This window comes from Babylonia areolata, chromosome 12 (assembly GCF_041734735.1).
Source record: "Babylonia areolata isolate BAREFJ2019XMU chromosome 12, ASM4173473v1, whole genome shotgun sequence".
Lineage (NCBI taxonomy): Eukaryota > Metazoa > Mollusca > Gastropoda > Neogastropoda > Buccinidae > Babylonia > Babylonia areolata.
In genome coordinates this window covers 24,471,601-24,489,513 of record NC_134887.1, presented here as the reverse complement: position 1 = coordinate 24,489,513, position 17,913 = coordinate 24,471,601, and the positions used below count along the sequence as shown (strand labels likewise).

Sequence of the window (17,913 nt, the reverse complement as noted above, 5' to 3'; positions counted from 1 at the left end):
TAAGGTCAGAAAGATATGCAGGTCCTGCGGAGTGGAAAGCAGAATAGCAGAGACCGGCAACTTTGTATTTAATTCTCGCTTCAGTGGGGAGCCAATGTAGAGTGCGGAGGTGAGGAGAAAAAATGATCAGTACGTGGGGCTCTGAGAGTCAGACAGGCAGCATTGTTTTGAAGTTTTTGAATTCGCTGAAGAAGATTATGTGAACAGCCTACGAGAAGAGAATTACAGTAGTCAGTTCATGACAGCACAAAGGCAGAAATAAGAGTTTTAGTAGTTTCAACAGAAAGGTACTGACGGATAGAGTTGATGTGCCGAAGTTCACAATTGACTATGTGTATCAGATTTCCAACCTGAGCGTGCATGCTGAGGTTTGAGTCAAGTTTGACTCCAAGGTTACTTGCTGATTTAGAAAACTGAACTTTGGCATCACCAACCATAATAGAGGCAGGAAAAGGAGTAGATGTGGACATTCTTGCAGGGGAAATAATCATAGCTTCAGTTTTGTCATCATTTAACTTTAGTTTGTTGAATGTCATCCAGGTTTTAACATCAAGAATACAATCCTGCATTGACAGAATCAGACAGTGTACTTGTGTTTCTGCAGACTTTTGTAGCTGAGTATCATCAGCAAAAGAGTGGTGAAAAACAGAATGGCCAGAAATGACATCAGAAAGAGGAGCAGTGTACAGAATGTACAGAACGGGGCCCAGGACAGAGCCTTGTGGCACACCATAGGAGATCAGGGTTAGATCAGACTTAGTTATTAACAGAGACAATCTGGAAGTGGTTAGGTAGGTATGAAGAAAACCAACTTAGAACTGCCATTCTTCAGCTTGGGTTGGTTGGATCTCACAATGGGTCTATGAGCATGCTGAGAACTCTTGCCTTCCCTCCCTTGGATTTCAGAGGTAGCCTAAGCTTCACTTGGCGACAGTAGAGTGCCACGTCAGTGAGACCAGGTGGGACACCAAGTCATTTGTGTGTGTACATTGTTGATCTTAGCCACAATTGATGCAACTGTGCTACAACTTACATCATATATCAGGAGAGGCCACAGGAGCTTTGGTATCAGCATAGCCTGTAGCCACCACACTTTGTATTTGCCAGGAAGGCCACACTGGTCTATTATGCATATGCAGGCCTTCTTCTGCTGTCTGCTTGGTTTCCTTTCCTCTTTTTGTCTTTCAGGGGCTCATCATACCATCTTCCAAGGCTCTTGACTCGTTATCTGACACTGTTGGAATAGCTTGAATGGCTACAGTGAATGTGACTGTTTCAGCTGCCTTTCCTTTACGCAGTGAGAGGCTCCGTGATTTCTTTGGTTTAAAGTTCATCCTGGCTGAGGCAACTAGCTCGTTCAACTGCTTCAATATTTCACAGGTGTCATCCTCTTTTGTTGAAACAACTGTTGCGTCTTCCTTGAAGGCTTTCAAAGGTAGTATCTGGTATCTGTTGCTGAAGTTGTTCAAGTGTTGGGGTTTGTTTGCGTGCAGCCATGGCTTTGCAAACACAACTTGAGCTTCGTACAAACTTGCAAAACTTTCGCCATAAATATGATAATGAGCTGAATATTTTTAGTTTATGGTACTCAGAGAAAGAGCTCTCAAGGGAGCTAATTTAATGTTTGGTGTCATATACTGTACCATGTCAAACTGATGCAAACTAGGCCTATTGGTTTGCTCTGCTTGGCCAAATTTCGCGCGGCTAACAGTGAAAAGACGGGCCCACCCGCTCTCAGCCAATCAAACGCCTCTAAAAACTATAAGCGCTTAATCGTTCCTTTGGCCAAGGCTCTCCACGCCATCTTGTCAGGTTTACGCTCTGTCTTGTCTTACGCTTTTTTCGGCTGTTCAGCGTATCCTTTTGGCCTTATTTTGTTGCATGCGGCTTGTGTTTATTGTATGCTTACATTCTGTGTACTCGATTCGACTCGGCACCCTCGATTCGTTCGATTTTTTCTGCCTCTAAGTCGATCCTGTCTTTCCTTTCTCTGTTGGGGGTCGGATTTTCGCTGGGTGCCTAAGCGTGGGTTCCATGCCTCGTGTGCCATACCACGAAGGCAGGGATCATGATGCTGGGATTGAGACTCGGTAAGAGACTCTCCCAGGCCCGGAGCTCATGATTCCTCCTGATACGGACCGCGGCAATGCGTCGTTAGACGCTGATCGCGGAGGCGACTTTCGTACCAGTAAAATGGTCATGAAGGGGACCGGGGGGAAAGTGGTACGAGCGTCGCCTCCCGAGGTGTCCCAGCGCGAGGCAGGGAGAAGGGTGAATGGCAAGTCATCTCCGTGCTGTGGGGACTCGCAGCTAGGCGCGGACTCCCAAGGGGAGGCCGCGCCCGGCCATTACCCGGGTCCCCACTCGGAGACGGCCCTCACGTGCCCCATTGTTGTTCCCCCTCCTCCCTCCTCTGTCGACCCCCCTCCCCCACCTCCTTTTGGGGGGGGGAGAAAAATTTGGTTCCGGGGGGGGGGATCTCTACTTTGCCCACCCCGGTCCAAGCCACCCCAGTCTCCCCACGGGAGGGGATTCGGGGTGCGTGGCAACCTGCTCTGCAGGTCTTCCCGCTATCCGGCCGGTCTCCCCTGCTGGGGGAGGCCCGTGCGTGTCAGGCGGTTCCGGGCAGTCAGCCCGCTCGTCTTCGGGCGGGACTGACACCCAAGTCGGACCTGACCTCCCTCCGACTTGGCCAGGTTGTTCCCTTCATGGAGGTCAACGCACCAGTGACCCTTGGGGTTCGGGTCACAGTATGGCTGGTGCCCACGGGTAGTTACCCCCATTCTACCTGTACTGGGGCGCACCTAGGGTGCACACTGGGTGTCCGGGAGCACAAAGGGCCAGCCCCTTGTCTGCTCCCCACCGGACCCAACCCAGCACATCTCACAGGGTGACACACACAGCCCCGACAAGTGGGATCGACTTCTTGTTGGTCAGGTCGAGCTCCTCGACCAATATTGCCACTCTGTCCACAAATCGGGCCTCTGTCAACCCACAGGCGACCTCCACGGTCACAACGGCCTCCTTGTCAGGACCGGCGGCTGCCCAGGGGCCCTACTCGGCCCGGTGGAGCCGGCAGTCCCCACCTGCCCAGCCCTCGGTCCTACAGTGAGATGAGTTGGTGTTTGTCCCCACACAGCACTCGTGGGTCACTCTTGCATCCAGGGACGCCCTCTCTGAAAAGGTGTGGCACCCACCATCCCAAGCATGGTTGGACCTACGGTCCACACGCTCCCCACCCGCTTCAGGTGTCAAGGACATAAAATAGGCGGCCATGGTCCCGGCTCGGGATCGTCCCAGCTCATCCCGCTGGGCTGACCACAGCTCACAGGACGCCCCAGTGGGTACATCCACTTGGGATGGCACCCAGCAGGGGATGGACTGCGAACAAGAGTGGGAGCCCATGTCTTCGGATGAGGACGAACAAGCAGATGAGCACTCTTCGCCCACATCCCAGGGGGGACAGATTGAGCCCGTGCCTCCCTAGGGACCAGCCTGAACCAAACTCGGACTTTGCCGAGCTTGAACTGACCCTCCCCAACAGGGTCACGTATGCCGAATCAGTCCCTCAGGCTACTTTGTTACCCTTGACCCTCCTTACGCCATGTGACTCTAACTCCAGAACCACAAGGCAACTCAGAGTGCCAGAAATGGTGCAGGTATAGCTTAATAAGTCAGCCCGCACTGTCAGGGGTGCTGCTTCCATCCCTCCTCCAGGCAGGGAGTCCCTCTCTGCCCCGGGCGTCTTTTCCCCGGGAAAGTTTCTTAAAGATTCCTCCAAGGGAGGGGTGTGGTCCTGGTACACACAGGACCACCCTGCCTACAGCGGAGCAGAGCCCTCCGCACAGGACAGGATGTTGGTCTCACAGTGCACCACCTTCCCCACTTCAGCTAACCTATCCTTTAAAACGTTAGCAGAGTGGGACAAATTGGCCCGCCGCTGCCCCCTCGAGGTTTCCACGGCATACACCTTCGACACGTTCCTTCACAGGGCCAATGAGCTGTGGGAACAGTGTCCGGTTACTCAGGACAAGGGGTCTCCTTCCTCTGTCCCGCCGGGCCTCTTCACCGACCAGAGGTTACACGCTTTTGGCAATAGGGTAGCATCTGGTCTCACGGCAGCTGCAGACACAGCTACCAGCCTTCACTTCAAAACTGTGCTAGCGCGGCGTGATGCCATTTTCAGCCTCTGTAACATTCCTGTGGAGGAGAGGGCTGCCCTGCGGTCCATCCCAGCACAGCAGCACTCCCTCTTCGGCCAGTTCCCGCCCCATTTTGTCAGCCACAGGGCAGAGACAAACAGGGAGGTGGCCTCATATTTGGCCCACACCTCTCATGGGCTCCAGGGTTCTATGCCATTGAAGAGACCGGCCACCAGGGCCCCTCCATATACCACGCCGCCTGTCAAGGCAGCTTGTGCTGAATCAGTGGCAGAGGAATAAACCACCTTAGGTCCGTCCAAGCCGACCGGCCATGCCCAAGGCCAGAAGGCAGCACCCCCAATGACTGGGCCCCGATTCATCACCGCCAGTCGTTCAGCCCCTCCAAGTAGGGAACTTGTCCCGGCATGCACATCAGTGGTGTGCTCTGGGACTCAGCGACGGGATTATGTCGGTGCTAGAGTCTGGGTACATGCTGTCTTGGGTGGAGGACCTCCCCCCTCTAAGATCCACTCCTCCTCCTCAGGTGCCCAGCTCGACGGAGCAGGAGAGCGTCCTAGAAAAAGAGATATCGCACCCACTCCTCATGGGGCTATATCTCAACTCTCGGACCCGGTCCCCGGTTTTTACGGCTGGTTGTTGGTGATTCCAAAGGTCTCGGGAGGGTGGAGACCAGTTTTGGACTTGTACCCCCTCAACAAATTCCTCCCCAAAATCAAATTCAAGATGGACACACAGGCACAGATTCGGGAGACCATCCAACAAGGTGATTGGCCTACCTCTATCGATCTGGAAGATGCTTATTTTCATATACTCATCCATTCGGCATCCCGTCGGTACCTGAGGTTCGTGTGGAGGGACAAGGGGTTCCAGTTCCCGGCCCTCCCATTTGGTCTGTCCCTTGCCCCTTTCCTGTCTACCAAGGTGGTGCGGGAATTGGTGTCCATCGTCCGCTCGGAATCCATTTGTCTCTGTGTGTACCTGGACGACTTGCTTATCCTGGCCCAGTCGCAGGCCCTGTGCCTGAGTCATACGGCCAGATTTCTAGACCTTTGCTCCCAACTGGGCTTCCTCATGGACCAGCAGATATGCGATCTGTCCCCACGTCAGTCCTTCGACTTCTTAGGGATGAGATTCGACACGCGGTCTATGATAGTCTCTCTGGCGCCAGATCACTGGGACCGTCTGGCAGGCCTCCTCAGCCACTGGCGCCACTCCTCCCAAGATACAGCGCAGACACTTTCTTCCCTCTTGGGCATGATGGAGTCCACGGCACCTCTCATTCCCCTGGACAGGGTTCTCAAGCGCCCTCTCCAGAGGGCACTGAGGTTACGCCGGTCCCAGAGCACTCAGCCATGGGATACCCAGATATGTCTGGGCGAGTGGTTCCTCGAGGTGACATCAGAGTGGTTAATCACCCCCCTTCGGACACAGGGGGTGCCCTTAGCCCCACCTACTCTTCAGGTGGCACTCTTCACAGACGCCTCCTCCCTGGGCTGGGGAGCCCACATGGACTCACTCTATGCAGCAGGGACTTGGTCCCCGGAGGAGCGCCTATGCCACATCAATGTTCTGGAACTGGAGGCAGTTCGCAGGACTCTCCTGCACTTCATGGGGGAGGCCACTGGCAAGACCATCCGCTTGTTCACGGACAAGACGACGGTCGCATGTTATGTGAACAAATGGGGGGAGCGCACTCGGCAGACCTCTCCATGCGGACTGAGGCTCTCCTCCGTTGGTGCCACAGCAAGGGCATTGCACTTTCAGCGAGACACTGAGCAGGAAAAACCAACTTCTTGGCAGATGCTCTTAGCAGGTCCAAGAGTGTCATACGCACAGAGTGCACCCTGGACAAGGACAGCCTTCAGGGGGTGTGGGAACAGTGGTTTCGGCCGATGGTGGACCTTGTTCAACAAGAGACTTCCCACTTCCGTCTCTTCATTTGCCGACCCAGAAGCGTGGGCAGTGGATGCTCTCTCTCTAGATTGGAGCAGTCTGATTGCCTCCGCGTTTCCTCCCTTTCCAATTCTGTCCAAGGTGATACGGAAAGACAGATTGGAACACCCGCAGCCGATCCTCATTGCGCCGAAATGGCCAGCCCAGACCTGGTTTCCGGACCTTCAGTCCCTGACACATGTCCCACCCCTGGAACTTGAAACCAAATCTCATCTGCTGAGGCAGCCTCGCTCGGGCACTCCGCATTCCAATCCTCAACTGCTCCACCAGCACGCATGGCTGCTGTGCGGTCGGAACTGTCAGCATCACCATTGAAGTCCTCGACCCCTCGGTCAGCCTCTGTGTCGGCTGTGCTGACCCAGGGGTGTGCCTCCTCTGACCTCCTCTCCATAGTCACCAGAGCAAGGAGGCAGGGAACGGAGACTTTGTATGACTTTCGCTGGAAGAAATGGTTGCGGTGGTGTACAGCTCAGGGCATTACCCCTACGAACCTTACGAGCATGCAGCTGGCCAACTTTCTGGCTCTCTGCTCCTCGGTTCATCCTGTCTGCTAGTTCTGTGCGAGGGTACAGGTCTGCCTTCTGTACCACAATGCAAACAGCTAGGTGGTTCCGCCTTTGAAGCGGATTGCCTGCTCAGAGAGGTGGCTAGGGGTGCCCCTCTGAAGGAAGCTAGAGACCCCAGAAGAGTGCCCCTCTGGGACTTGTTCCTGGTGCTGGATTTCATTCGAAAACAGCCCTTCCTACCATTGGGGACTATTCCTTTTGACATCCTCACCCTCAAGACCACTTTCCTTCTGTGGCTGGCCACAGGCAGTCGTAGAAGTGAGCTGCATGGGCTTAGTGGAATGCCACAAGATCTGGCCTTCCACAGAGATGGTTCCATCACTATTCGTTTCCTTCCAGAGTTTCTGGCTAAGAACCAAGACCCTGAGGTTCCTTCCCCTCTCCGAGGGTCAGACCTTTGTCTGATATTCTTGCCCAAGATGATGAGGATAGGCACCTGTCCTGTTCGGTGTCTCAAATATTATTGGGATAGGTCTCGCCATAGGCGTTCTTCTCAGAGGTGTCTGCTCATCTCCCTCAATGAGAATTACAAGAAAGACATCGCTGCAGGCACCATTTCCCGCCAGGTTTCCCAAGGCATTCGTAGAGCCTACTCTCATGCACACAGGGATATCAGCTGTCTTCATCCCAGAGCACACGAAGTGCGGGCCATAGCTACTTCGGCTGCTTTCCAGCACTCAGTGCCAACGCAGCATGTCTTGGAGGCAGCCTTCTGGCGGTCTGAGAATCCCTTCATCAACTTCTACCTCAGGAATTTCCGTATGACCAGGGCTGATGGTTCCAAGGGGATTTCCTTTGTCGCGGCTAACACTGCCGTCTCAGTTACAAGGGCTCCCCATATGAACCAGTAGGCGTTGCCCTCCTCCATTTGCTTTAAATTCTGCATCAGTTTGACATGGTACAGTATATGACACCAAAAGGAGGAGTTTGTATTATACTCCATGTTTGGTGTTAAATATACTTACCATGTCAAACTCGAATGCCCGCCCGTCCGTCCCCGCGTCTCCGCCGTGGTTCTCATGGGGCATTTTTGTTCATGGCCACGGAATGATTAAGCGCTTATAGTTTTTAGAGGCGTTTGATTGGCTGAGAGCGGGTGGGCCCGTCTTTTCACTGTTAGCCGCGCGAAATTTGGCCAAGCAGAGCAAACCAATAGGCCTAGTTTGCATCAGTTTGACATGGTAAGTATATTTAACACCAAACATGGAGTATAATACAAACTCCTCCTGTTAGCAAACTGTGTTTTCTGCAGTGCGAGGCCAAAATAGGCCATAAACTAAGAACGTATCATGACATACATTGCACCTCAACACAGCATTGGTGAGCGACAATTCATGACATACGTCAACAACGCAGTCAAGATGTTAACTGGGACCACTGTGGACAAAATATGTGCTTACTGTCTTTTGCATTTTCAGTTCTGGGTTTCATGAAAATCATGGATTATTGGCTGTTGTCCATTCTGTAGCAGTATTCAGCAAAAGCAACAGCTGAGTCATGACCATGGCCACACCCCATTCCATGATATTCCATCAGACTTGCCTATGATGACTTCTTGTCTCAGACTTACACAACTCCTCTCCATCTCCCCCCTCTTCCCCCCCTTTTGCACTGACCACACATACTCTGCCTTCACTGTTCATCACTTTCTCTTGCTAAAAAATGCTGTATGCTTCGATAACAAATCTGTCAGCCCTCTGCACCAGTCGGAACAACCAGATTCCTCTTGGAATTATAACATTTATTCAAAAACAAAAACAAAAAAAAATTATTTGGTACTTACGAACACGAAATTCAACAACAAAACAAAACTGACACAACTACCCCTCTCATGCGATTACAAACACACAAAAAGTTCGTCTGCTGTGCTCAGTCTCTGCCGCCACAGTCCAGAATACACCAGTGGTCAGGAACGGATGGGATAAGGGAGACCGTAAGTTGGGGGACAGCACTTAACTGAACACAGCGACCAAGTACTTCCAGCCGACACTGTTGTCGTCGCTGTTATCATCGACACAGTGCCAATCCTGCACCATGCGGACCTCCCTCCAGCCCACAGCCGCAACCAGCAGAGGAGTGGAACCGTCCAAACAGGCACAACGGAAGAAAAAACCTAAGAATGCCAAAGAACTCGTTCTGACTCTGAAAGATGCTAGTCACACCCAACCAATCATTCCGCCCATCCAACCTGCCGTTACAATAATGTATTTAACTCGATTTAATTTAATTTATCCCAAAATAATAAACATTATTAATATTTCTCATGAACACAAACACAGTGATAGGAACACATTTATTCACGGCATCTCTTAATCATAACATAAAATAATATGAACAGCTACAGCAAATTCAAACATGCATTCACAGCCTCTATCATTCCCTCCACCACCATTCCTGCAAGTCCAAACGACCATCCAACCAAGGAAACATCACACACCCTCACCTCAGACAGGTTATGTGAAAAACCTGGAACTGGTGTTTGAGCAGTTGCAACGCCCGCCGACAAACGACGACAACCTGCTGCTTCACCACAGCAGAAGACATGGGGAGATCAAACCCCAAACACCTGGTCGAAATGACTCTCACAGCAGTTGACAGTGGAGTGCCAGACAGATACAGGAACAAATGAAAACCAAAACACAACTCACTGACGCGAGTTGATTCGCACGTGGGATTCTGGCCTAACGCGTTGCCTGCCTACCTGGCAGCTTACAGTAATATGTCAGCAAAGGGGAGTCTCACATTCTAGATATGTCGATGCGTGACACACAGCCTGCAGACTTGTATAAATCCATTGACTTAGACCACTGTATTTGCTGGGCAAAGTTTCTGATACCTCTTTTACATTTGAGGCAAAACTCAGGGGCCATCATTGTACTTCAGTTAAATCATTAATGAGAAGAAAGGGGTCTCCCTTCTAATGAATGCTAATTTAAATACTATTTCTATATGACAGACACATCTAGCTAACTGTTCAGAGTGTTCATTGAACCAAACTAGATGAAGGAAAAATTGGAGCTAATGCAGGGCATCAGTGGACGTCTTTGTGGCTCTGGTGAAGCAGTTTGTCTAGGACGTCAGCAGACATCTTATTGGCATGGAACAGGTTAAATCAGCAAGTCAGTTTTGTGCCATGGATTAGCCACTTCTTTTGTTTACTGAATTAATAGTTTTAAACATCAAATGACAAATTTATTTTCATGCTTTGTTTCAGATCTGCAATCGACAATGCATCAAAGGCAAAAGTGGCAATTAAGAAGATTTCTCCATTTGAGCATCAGACTTACTGTCAACGAACATTACGAGAAATAAAGATCTTGAACAGATTGAAACATGAAAACGTGAGTAAACCAGTACACTTTCATACAGTGGTAACTAGTTTATGAGTTATAATGAAACTTAGTGTTCAGATTCCATTCACAATATCAAGATTTTGTCAGTGATGTTTCTGCTGTTATTTTTATTTTCAGTCAGATTGGCATTACCGGTAACTTCCCATAGATGACCATTGATTTCATTCTATCTTTTAATCGGCATGCTGTGTTTTGCAGGTTATAAAACACAGTTACTGAAGAGTCATATTTTAATTAATCAGTATGTCTGTAAAAATCAGTCATTGAAGATTTGGTAAGCACAAAAAAAAAAGAAGGAAAAAAAAGCCATATTTTTGTTGATTTTTGTTTGTTTTGTTTTGTTTTTAAGAATGGAGAAGATAAAACAAAACCCCCTGCAACAGCAGGTTATTAAACAATGAATAAATCGGGTTACTCTTTATAAGACAATGGCACAAATTTTAACTATAGCTGCTTGTGTTCATCATCTGTTAGCATGTATAGGCAGATTCAGGTACAGAAAAAAATCCCATGATCTCCAAAAGGAAGCTCCATGTCTATATTTATGCAAGCTGCTAAACCCACCATTCCTGAACTTCAAACCTGGCCTTTTCGATATAGCGGACAATATTTCTTGGAAATTTTGTTGTTGATGTTGTTGCGAAAGTGTGGTATCTGCATCTGCCATTACTGGTGCTTGTTCAGGTCAGCTCCAGTCATTCAAAATGCCAGGGAAGTGTGCATTTCAGGATTGTTGGCTGAAAGAGGGAGAATATAGGGACTGGATGATCAAAGGTTAAAAAAATAAGCATTAATTATGGATAATTTGCTGTTTTCAAGAGATCACTTCCAGTTGTCTTTGATGGGTGAAGTTCCTTCCAAATGAGGAAATGGTTCTTATAAGTCCTTACAAGGTCCTTATATGGCATAGCTCAAAGCCCCTGTGAACCCTGGTATACCCTTGTCCAACAGAGTAATTGTTCCTTGCTTATATTTCTCTTATCCTTGTGTCATTTCATATTAATCATACCAAGGTTACAATATATTTGTTTTATCAGTTTGTGATATATATATATATATATATATATATATATATATATGTGTGTGTGTGTGTGTGTGTGTGTGTGTGTGTGTGATGGAGTCTCCCGTCGGACTGACGGATGAGTAGGCAGTAGGCAGGCAGGCTTATGTGTCAGTGTGTGTCCTCATATGGGAGAAGAGGCTGATTCTGGATGTGCAGCACTTCCCACATGTGTTGCAAGGGAAAACGTCTCTAGAAGTTGAGCTCTGCTTCCTTCGCTCACATTTCTTCTTGATGGCCAGCGTTCTCTTGTTTTCAAATGTCTTTATGCCACTAGAGCACAGCATCCTCCAGTGAGAGCGGTCAAGGGCATCAGTTTTCCAGGAAGTGATGTCTATGTCACAGGCTTTGAGGTTTCCAAGGTGTCCTTGAAGCGCCTGCAGGGTCTTCCAGGTTCATAGTGGCCTTCCTTGAGCTGGCCATACAGTAGCATCTTCAGGATCCTGCTGTCTGTCAGGCGGACGCCGTGTCTGCCCAGCGTAGCTGGCACTGGGTCAGCAGGCTTTTGATGCTGGGCAGGTTGCTCCTCTCTAGGACCTGGAGGTTGGAGATCCTGTCTTGCCACTTTATGCCGAGGATCTTTCGTAGGCATCTCTGTGAAACTGCTCAAGTTGTTAAATGTGATGGTGATACGTCATCCATGTTTCACAGCAGTACAGCACGGTGGTCAGCACAACACCTCTATAGGTTTTGATTTTGGTGCTGAGCCTGATGCCTTTGTTGTTCCACAGCCTATTGTTGAGTCTGCCAGAGGCGGAGCTGGCCTTGGTGATGCACAGCGTCACTTCTGCATCAAGGGCGCCGTTGCTGCATAGGGTGCTGCCCAGGTAGCAAAACTTATCGACTGACTTGATCTCTGTGTCATCGATCTTAATTGCGGGTGGGGGGGCGGCACTGGCGTTCTGTGAGCTAGCTGGTTGGTACATGGACTCGGTCTTGCTGAGGCTGATGGTGAGTCCAAAGCGCCTGCAGGAGGTTGAGAACCTGTCCATAATGAACTGCATGTCCTCATGGATGTGAGTAGCAAGTGTGCAGTCATCAGCGAAGAGGAACTCTCTCAACAGTGCCTCAACCACCCTGGACCTAGTGTGGAGTCGCCGCAAGTTGAAAAGTTTGCCATCTGTGCAAAACTGAATGTAGGTCACAGTCTTGGAAGGTGTCAATCAGCATTGCAGAGAAGAGAATGGAGAACAGTGTGGGTGCCGGGACGCAGCCCTGCTTCACTCCATTTACCACAGGGAACGGATCCGACATGTCAGTATTTTCCTGTACTCTCACCTGCATGCCATCGTGGAATGAAGCAGTCAGCTGGATTAGGCTCTCTGGGCAGCCGAACTTTAGGAGGATCTTCCACAGACCACGGCGGTTCACCGTGTCAGAGGCCCGAGTCAGGTCTACAAAGACCATGTGGAGCTCCTTGTTCTGCTCACAGCACTTCTCTTGCATCTGGCGAAAAGCAAACACCATGTCACATGTTCCTCTGCCTGAGCGGAAACCGCACTGTGCTTCAGGGATGATTGTGTTGGAGACATGGTCAGCCAGTCTGTTCAGTATGATGCGGGTGAAGATCTTGCCGGTGATGCAGAGGAGAGAGATTCCATGGTGGTTATCGCAGGATGTGTTGTCTCCCTTACGTTTGTGAATGAGGACAATTGTAGCATCCTTGAAATCCTGGGAGACCTCCCCTCTCTGCCAGATAGACTGGAACAGGGCGGTCAGCTTGTTTGTCAGCACCTCGCCTCCATACTTGCAGATGTTGGCCTGGATTTCATCCGCTCCTGGTGCTTTTCCTGATGTTGTCAGCTTCAGGGCCTTCTGGGTCTCGGCCTTGGTGGGAGGGGCAGCTAGCGAGTCATTGACAGGTAGTTGTGGAAGGGCTGCAATTTCCTCGTCAGATATGGATGAGTGAGTCCCTGTTGAGGAGGGTGTTGAAGTGCTGTGCCCAGCGGGCAAGGATGTCTTTCTTGTCTGTCAGGAGGGTGGTCTGGTCCAAGGCTCGGACAGGGGTTGATCCTGTGACTCTCAGCCCATACACAGCTCGGAGACCATCAAGGAAGGTCTTCATGTCGTGATCATCAGCAGTGGACTGAAGATCTTCGGACTTTCTCTTCCACCAGGTGTTCTTCATCTCATGCAGCCTGTTCTGTACGAGTTGCTTGGTTTGCAAGTACTGGTTCTTCTTCCTATGGCAGTCTTTATTGGAAATGTGATCCTGATGCCATTTATGCAGTGTGTTCAGGAGCTTGGAGATCTCAGAGTCATTCTCGTCAAACCATTCTTTGAGGCTCCTCTGTACAAAGCTGAGTGTGTCAGCTGCTGCCGTGTACACAGCATCTCAGAAGGTGCTCCATACCTCTTGTACATCAGTCGATGCAGGAGTTTATTGGAGAGCTGCTTGGATTTGCTGCTGCAGCACGTCCTTGGTGATAGGGAGGCGGTGTTCAGCTTCCTATGGTGTTTCTGCCTGGCTGATCGGAGCTTGCGTGCAAGTCTGATGTTCATCTTGCTGTGTACCAGGCGATGGTCTGACCAACGGACTGCTCCTCTCATGCAGCATGTAATGGAAACATCACCTCTGTCCCTCTGCCGGACAATCACATAGTTCAGCATGTGCCACTGCTTGGAGCAGCGGCGCATCCATGTGTTCTTGTGCTTGTCCGCTTATTGGAAGAGGGTGTTGGTGATGGTCAGTCCATGCTATGTGCAGAGCGAGAGTAAAAGCAGTCCGTTGGAGTTGCACTTGCCAGTGCCGTGCTGTCCTAGGACTTTTGGCCATGAGGAGAAGTCCACTCTGATGCGGGCATTGAAATCCCCAAGGATGATCAGCCTGTCCTTTCTGTCTACCACTGAAATGGTGCGGCTGAGCTCCTCATAGAAAGCTGCTTTGATGTCATCAGGGTTGGTCATCGTCGGGGCATAGCAGCTGATGACTGTGGAAAAGCGATCCTCGATCAGCTTCAGATGCAGGATCATCAGCTTATTGTTCATCCCACGTGCAAGGCTGTCAAGCTGTCGTGCAAGTTTGGTTTGCATGGCAAAGCCCATGCCTGAGGTTCTTGGGGTGTCATCTGGTTTCCCAATGCAGTAGAAGGTGTAGCCCCCTCCAGCTTCCTCCAACTGGGTTTCACCAGCAAACCAGGTTTTACTCAGGGCTGCTATGTCCACCTGGTAGCAATCAAGCATTATAGCAATGAGTGCTGTGCGCCTTTCTGGTCTGTCGTCTCTGTCTAAAATGGTGCGAACATTCCAGGCACCCAGAGTCAGGGCATGACTCTTGGTTCTTTTCTTCTGTTGTTTTCGACTGTTAGTGTTGGATGTCCAAGTAGGTGCAGTTTCCTACTTGGTACTAGGTGGGGCAGGCTTTGTTTGGGGATCCTTTTATCTCCCCTTACCCGTGTGGGGAGAGCATCGCTGTCCCTAGAAAGGGCTGCTCTGACGCTGTGGGAGGATACAGGCGCCACATCTGCCCCAGTCTATGGCAGATGACCATCACCCCACAGCCGCCTGCGTGCAGAGTCGTGACTAGGAACTGCCAGCAGCATCCTCTGCCTGTACCTGTTACCACTTTTCCATCACCACAGGGCTTCGGAAAGCTGGATGTTGAAGGGCTAGCTCGTCGTTCCGGCATTAGCCTGGTTGCCTAACCAGCACAGGTGACTTTTTTTTAGTGAAGAGGAGTTGTGCAGTCCCTTCCCCACTATCTCGCCTCCCGACGCTCAGAGTCCCACAGGTGCAGATACTGCCACGTGTAGAATGGCCTTGGTAGGTGCAGGTTTTTTCTTCAGAGTTCCATCTCCTAGGAGGACTTCCAGCCAAGGATAAGAGCTCCCCCTGCCCTTTCGTCATCCTCTTCCACCTTCAAAAGGTTTCCTCCTCTGCCTGGTCTGTCGTTGGGAGACTTCACATGCGGCAGGTAGTACTGGGTTACATGGTACCAGTAGCAAGGGCTATTGCCCCTGACCTGACTACCTATATATATATATATATATATATATATACACACACACACACACACTAGATTAACCCCTAGGCTGCCTGTATGATGAGATAACTCATCAGTGCTGCCTTAGTGATGAGAAAACTCATCACAGAAATATTCAGACTTTCCCAGGTTTGTATTGAGTTCATTGACAAAAACACAGGTGGCATTAGCTTGGGGAATCTTTCTAGATTCTATAGTTTCTATTGATAGCTAGAAACCCTATCTACGTTATCAGGTAGTCCTTTATTTGAATGATTTGGTTGGGTTGCTGGTTGTGGTTTGACTCACTTGTCACAAGCCCAGCAAAATGGTGACACCTGGCTAAAGCTCTGCGAATGAGGTGTAACCAAAATGACCAAAATTGTTTTCTATTGCTGATGCTCAGAATTCAGGCGTCAGCTAGAAGAAGAAGACTGTGATGAACTTTTATCAAATGATTTGATGAAAAAAAATGGAGCAGTGAAGAGACTGGCAAGACAGATCGAACAGTGAGTGACACTTGCTGTACAGAACAGACTGTTTCAGCATGTATTTTTACCCTAGCCTCCCGGGGGGTCACTACCTTGTCGTGGTTGGGAGGCGTAGTGGCCAGTGATCGAGTGAGCTATGTTGGCGGGGGCATCAGTGCTTCTGGGGGTTTACTGCTCTAGTCCCAGGTCTTAATTGACAGCCTACATAGCCATTGTAGCTGTTCAGGCTGAATAAGTGGTGTTTTTATTTTTTTTATATTTTTTTTTTTATACTGATGCCCCTGATAGGGCTTCCCATGCTGAACAAGTTGTGAGTGAGGCCCAAACTAAAAGTGACCCACTGTCCCTTTCGCTATTCTCTGTTCTTCTTTTTACCGCCTCTTTTTTGTCCTCAGCTCCCCATCAAGCCTTCTTTTCCACATTCTTTTTTTCTCTGTGGCCTACTTCAGGCCCGCCGTGTTTGCCGTACGGCGCGACCTGTGATGGAGGGGAATGAGATCCTGGGGATTGAGAGAGCACGCTGCTCTCAACACGTCCCTTTGGCTCGGAACTCTCCTAAGACAGGCGGCTCACACTGGCCCGTGTGTGTCAGTCGGCTACCCCTTCGTGGGGTTGGGTCAAGACTGGCAGTCTAGAGGCTAACGATGATAACCCCCGTAGTGCTCAGTTATCTATCCCCGGGAACTGGGCATGATCCGGGGGGAACGCATTGGAGCTAGACTGTTGGTCGTATGTCCCTCCCGAAACCTGGAAGGGGTCAAGCTGGTGTTCCCTTGACCCTGGCCCCTAAGTTGGACCCCATGGGGGTAAGGGAGGGATGAATTTACGATTAAAAAAAACAAACATGGCTTCTAACCAATTACACCCCCCTAAACTTGGGAAAAGGAGACCAGGAACTGATGATTCGGACTCCGATTTGGAGGTCAGTGAGACCTCTGGATATTGGCCGTCATGACTTGTGGTGGAGGGCACTGATGATGACAAGCCCTTGTCGGCTCTCATCCCCTTCGCCATCCAGAAGGGCTTCCAGTGTCTAGCAGGCTCACTGAAGTCTATCAAGAGGCTGAGGAATGTAACATTTCTGGTGGAGACAACATCAAAAAGGCAGACACAGCTTCTGCTTAAAGCGACCACTTTTGTGGATAGGGCGGTGAAGGTTTCCCCTCACAAAGGACTGAACTGCTGGAAGGGGGTCATCAGATGCCCTGAGTTGAGAGGAGTATCTGAGGCAGAGATTAAGTGCGAGCTGCCCTCTCAGGGAGTGACGGATGTTTACAGGGTGACAGTAAGGAAGGGGTCGGACAGAGTCCTGACCAACACATTCTTCCTCACCTTCTGCTGCCTGAATGTCCCCAAAGACATACGAGTTGGATACCTGCAGGTGAACGTAAGTCTGTATGTGCCGTCCCCTCTACTGTGTTTCAAGTGCCAGAAATTCGGACGCGTGCAGGAGAAGAAAATATCGTTCTTTGAGGCCTGTAAATTAGTGGAGGCTACATTGCCTAAGGCAGTGTCATACGCTTCTGTCGTCAGACCCAGGATGGCGGACGTTGCGATCCAGACGACGTTCACAGGGACGCAGACGGATGACATTCCGACCTTGGTAAAACCATTGGCCTTGGGTGGAGGCACTGTATCCACCCCTTCCCATCCTGTACGGCGGTACTCTGGGGCTGCTGGGCAGGGGCGGAAAGGCTCGGGCGGAGGCACAGTGTCCGCTTCCCGTCCCCTTCGTCCCGCCCCTCGTCTGCCTGCCCCTTGGGCTGGTGGGAGTGCCCAGAAACCCCCAGTACCTCCAAAACCCAAGGAGGGGAGGGTTGTGGCCTTGGCGTGGTCAGGGAGAGCCGAGGTGGTGGATATTCCGGCTTGGTCGGAATCGGACAGGACTTTAAATACTAAAAATAGATATGCGGTCTTGGCCGAACTTGAGCCACCGCAAGCAGAGGAGCAGGGGGTAGCGATGGATTAGGCTGCTGCTTTATTTTTAACCTTTCTAATGGTAATTCATTGGAACATTCGTGGGTTTTACGCCAATCTCCAGGAACTCCAGCTGCTTTGTCGTGCTTTGAAACCTTCAGTGCTGGCTTGCAAGAGACTCTGCAAAGAGATGGCAAGTTTTTATCTCTCTCTGGTTTTAACTCAGTTTTTAAACCTGCTCAACCGAAGCAAGAGGGATTGACGGGAGGTGTCGCTCTTTTTATACATAAGTCCCTTTTGTACAGTACAGTTCCTTTAAGCACCCCTATACAATTATACGTAAGTCCCTTTTATACAGTACAGTACAGTCACACTTGAGAAAACCATCACTGTCTGTTCTTTGTATGTTCCTCCTTCCGTCCGTGTTCTGAGACAGGACCTCATGAACC

The 17,913-nt window shown here is 50.2% G+C and overlaps 1 protein-coding gene across 1 annotated transcript in view; it reads left to right on the top strand.

Moving 5' to 3' along the window:
- The window catches only part of LOC143288464 (mitogen-activated protein kinase 1-like), a 187,997-nt gene that overhangs the window by 34,458 nt on the left and 135,626 nt on the right, over positions 1-17,913 (top strand). Inside the window, exon 2 of the mRNA XM_076596985.1 lies at positions 9,897-10,023. Within this exon, the coding sequence (XP_076453100.1) occupies positions 9,897-10,023 (127 nt within the window). The remainder of the gene's footprint in view (positions 1-9,896; positions 10,024-17,913) is intronic.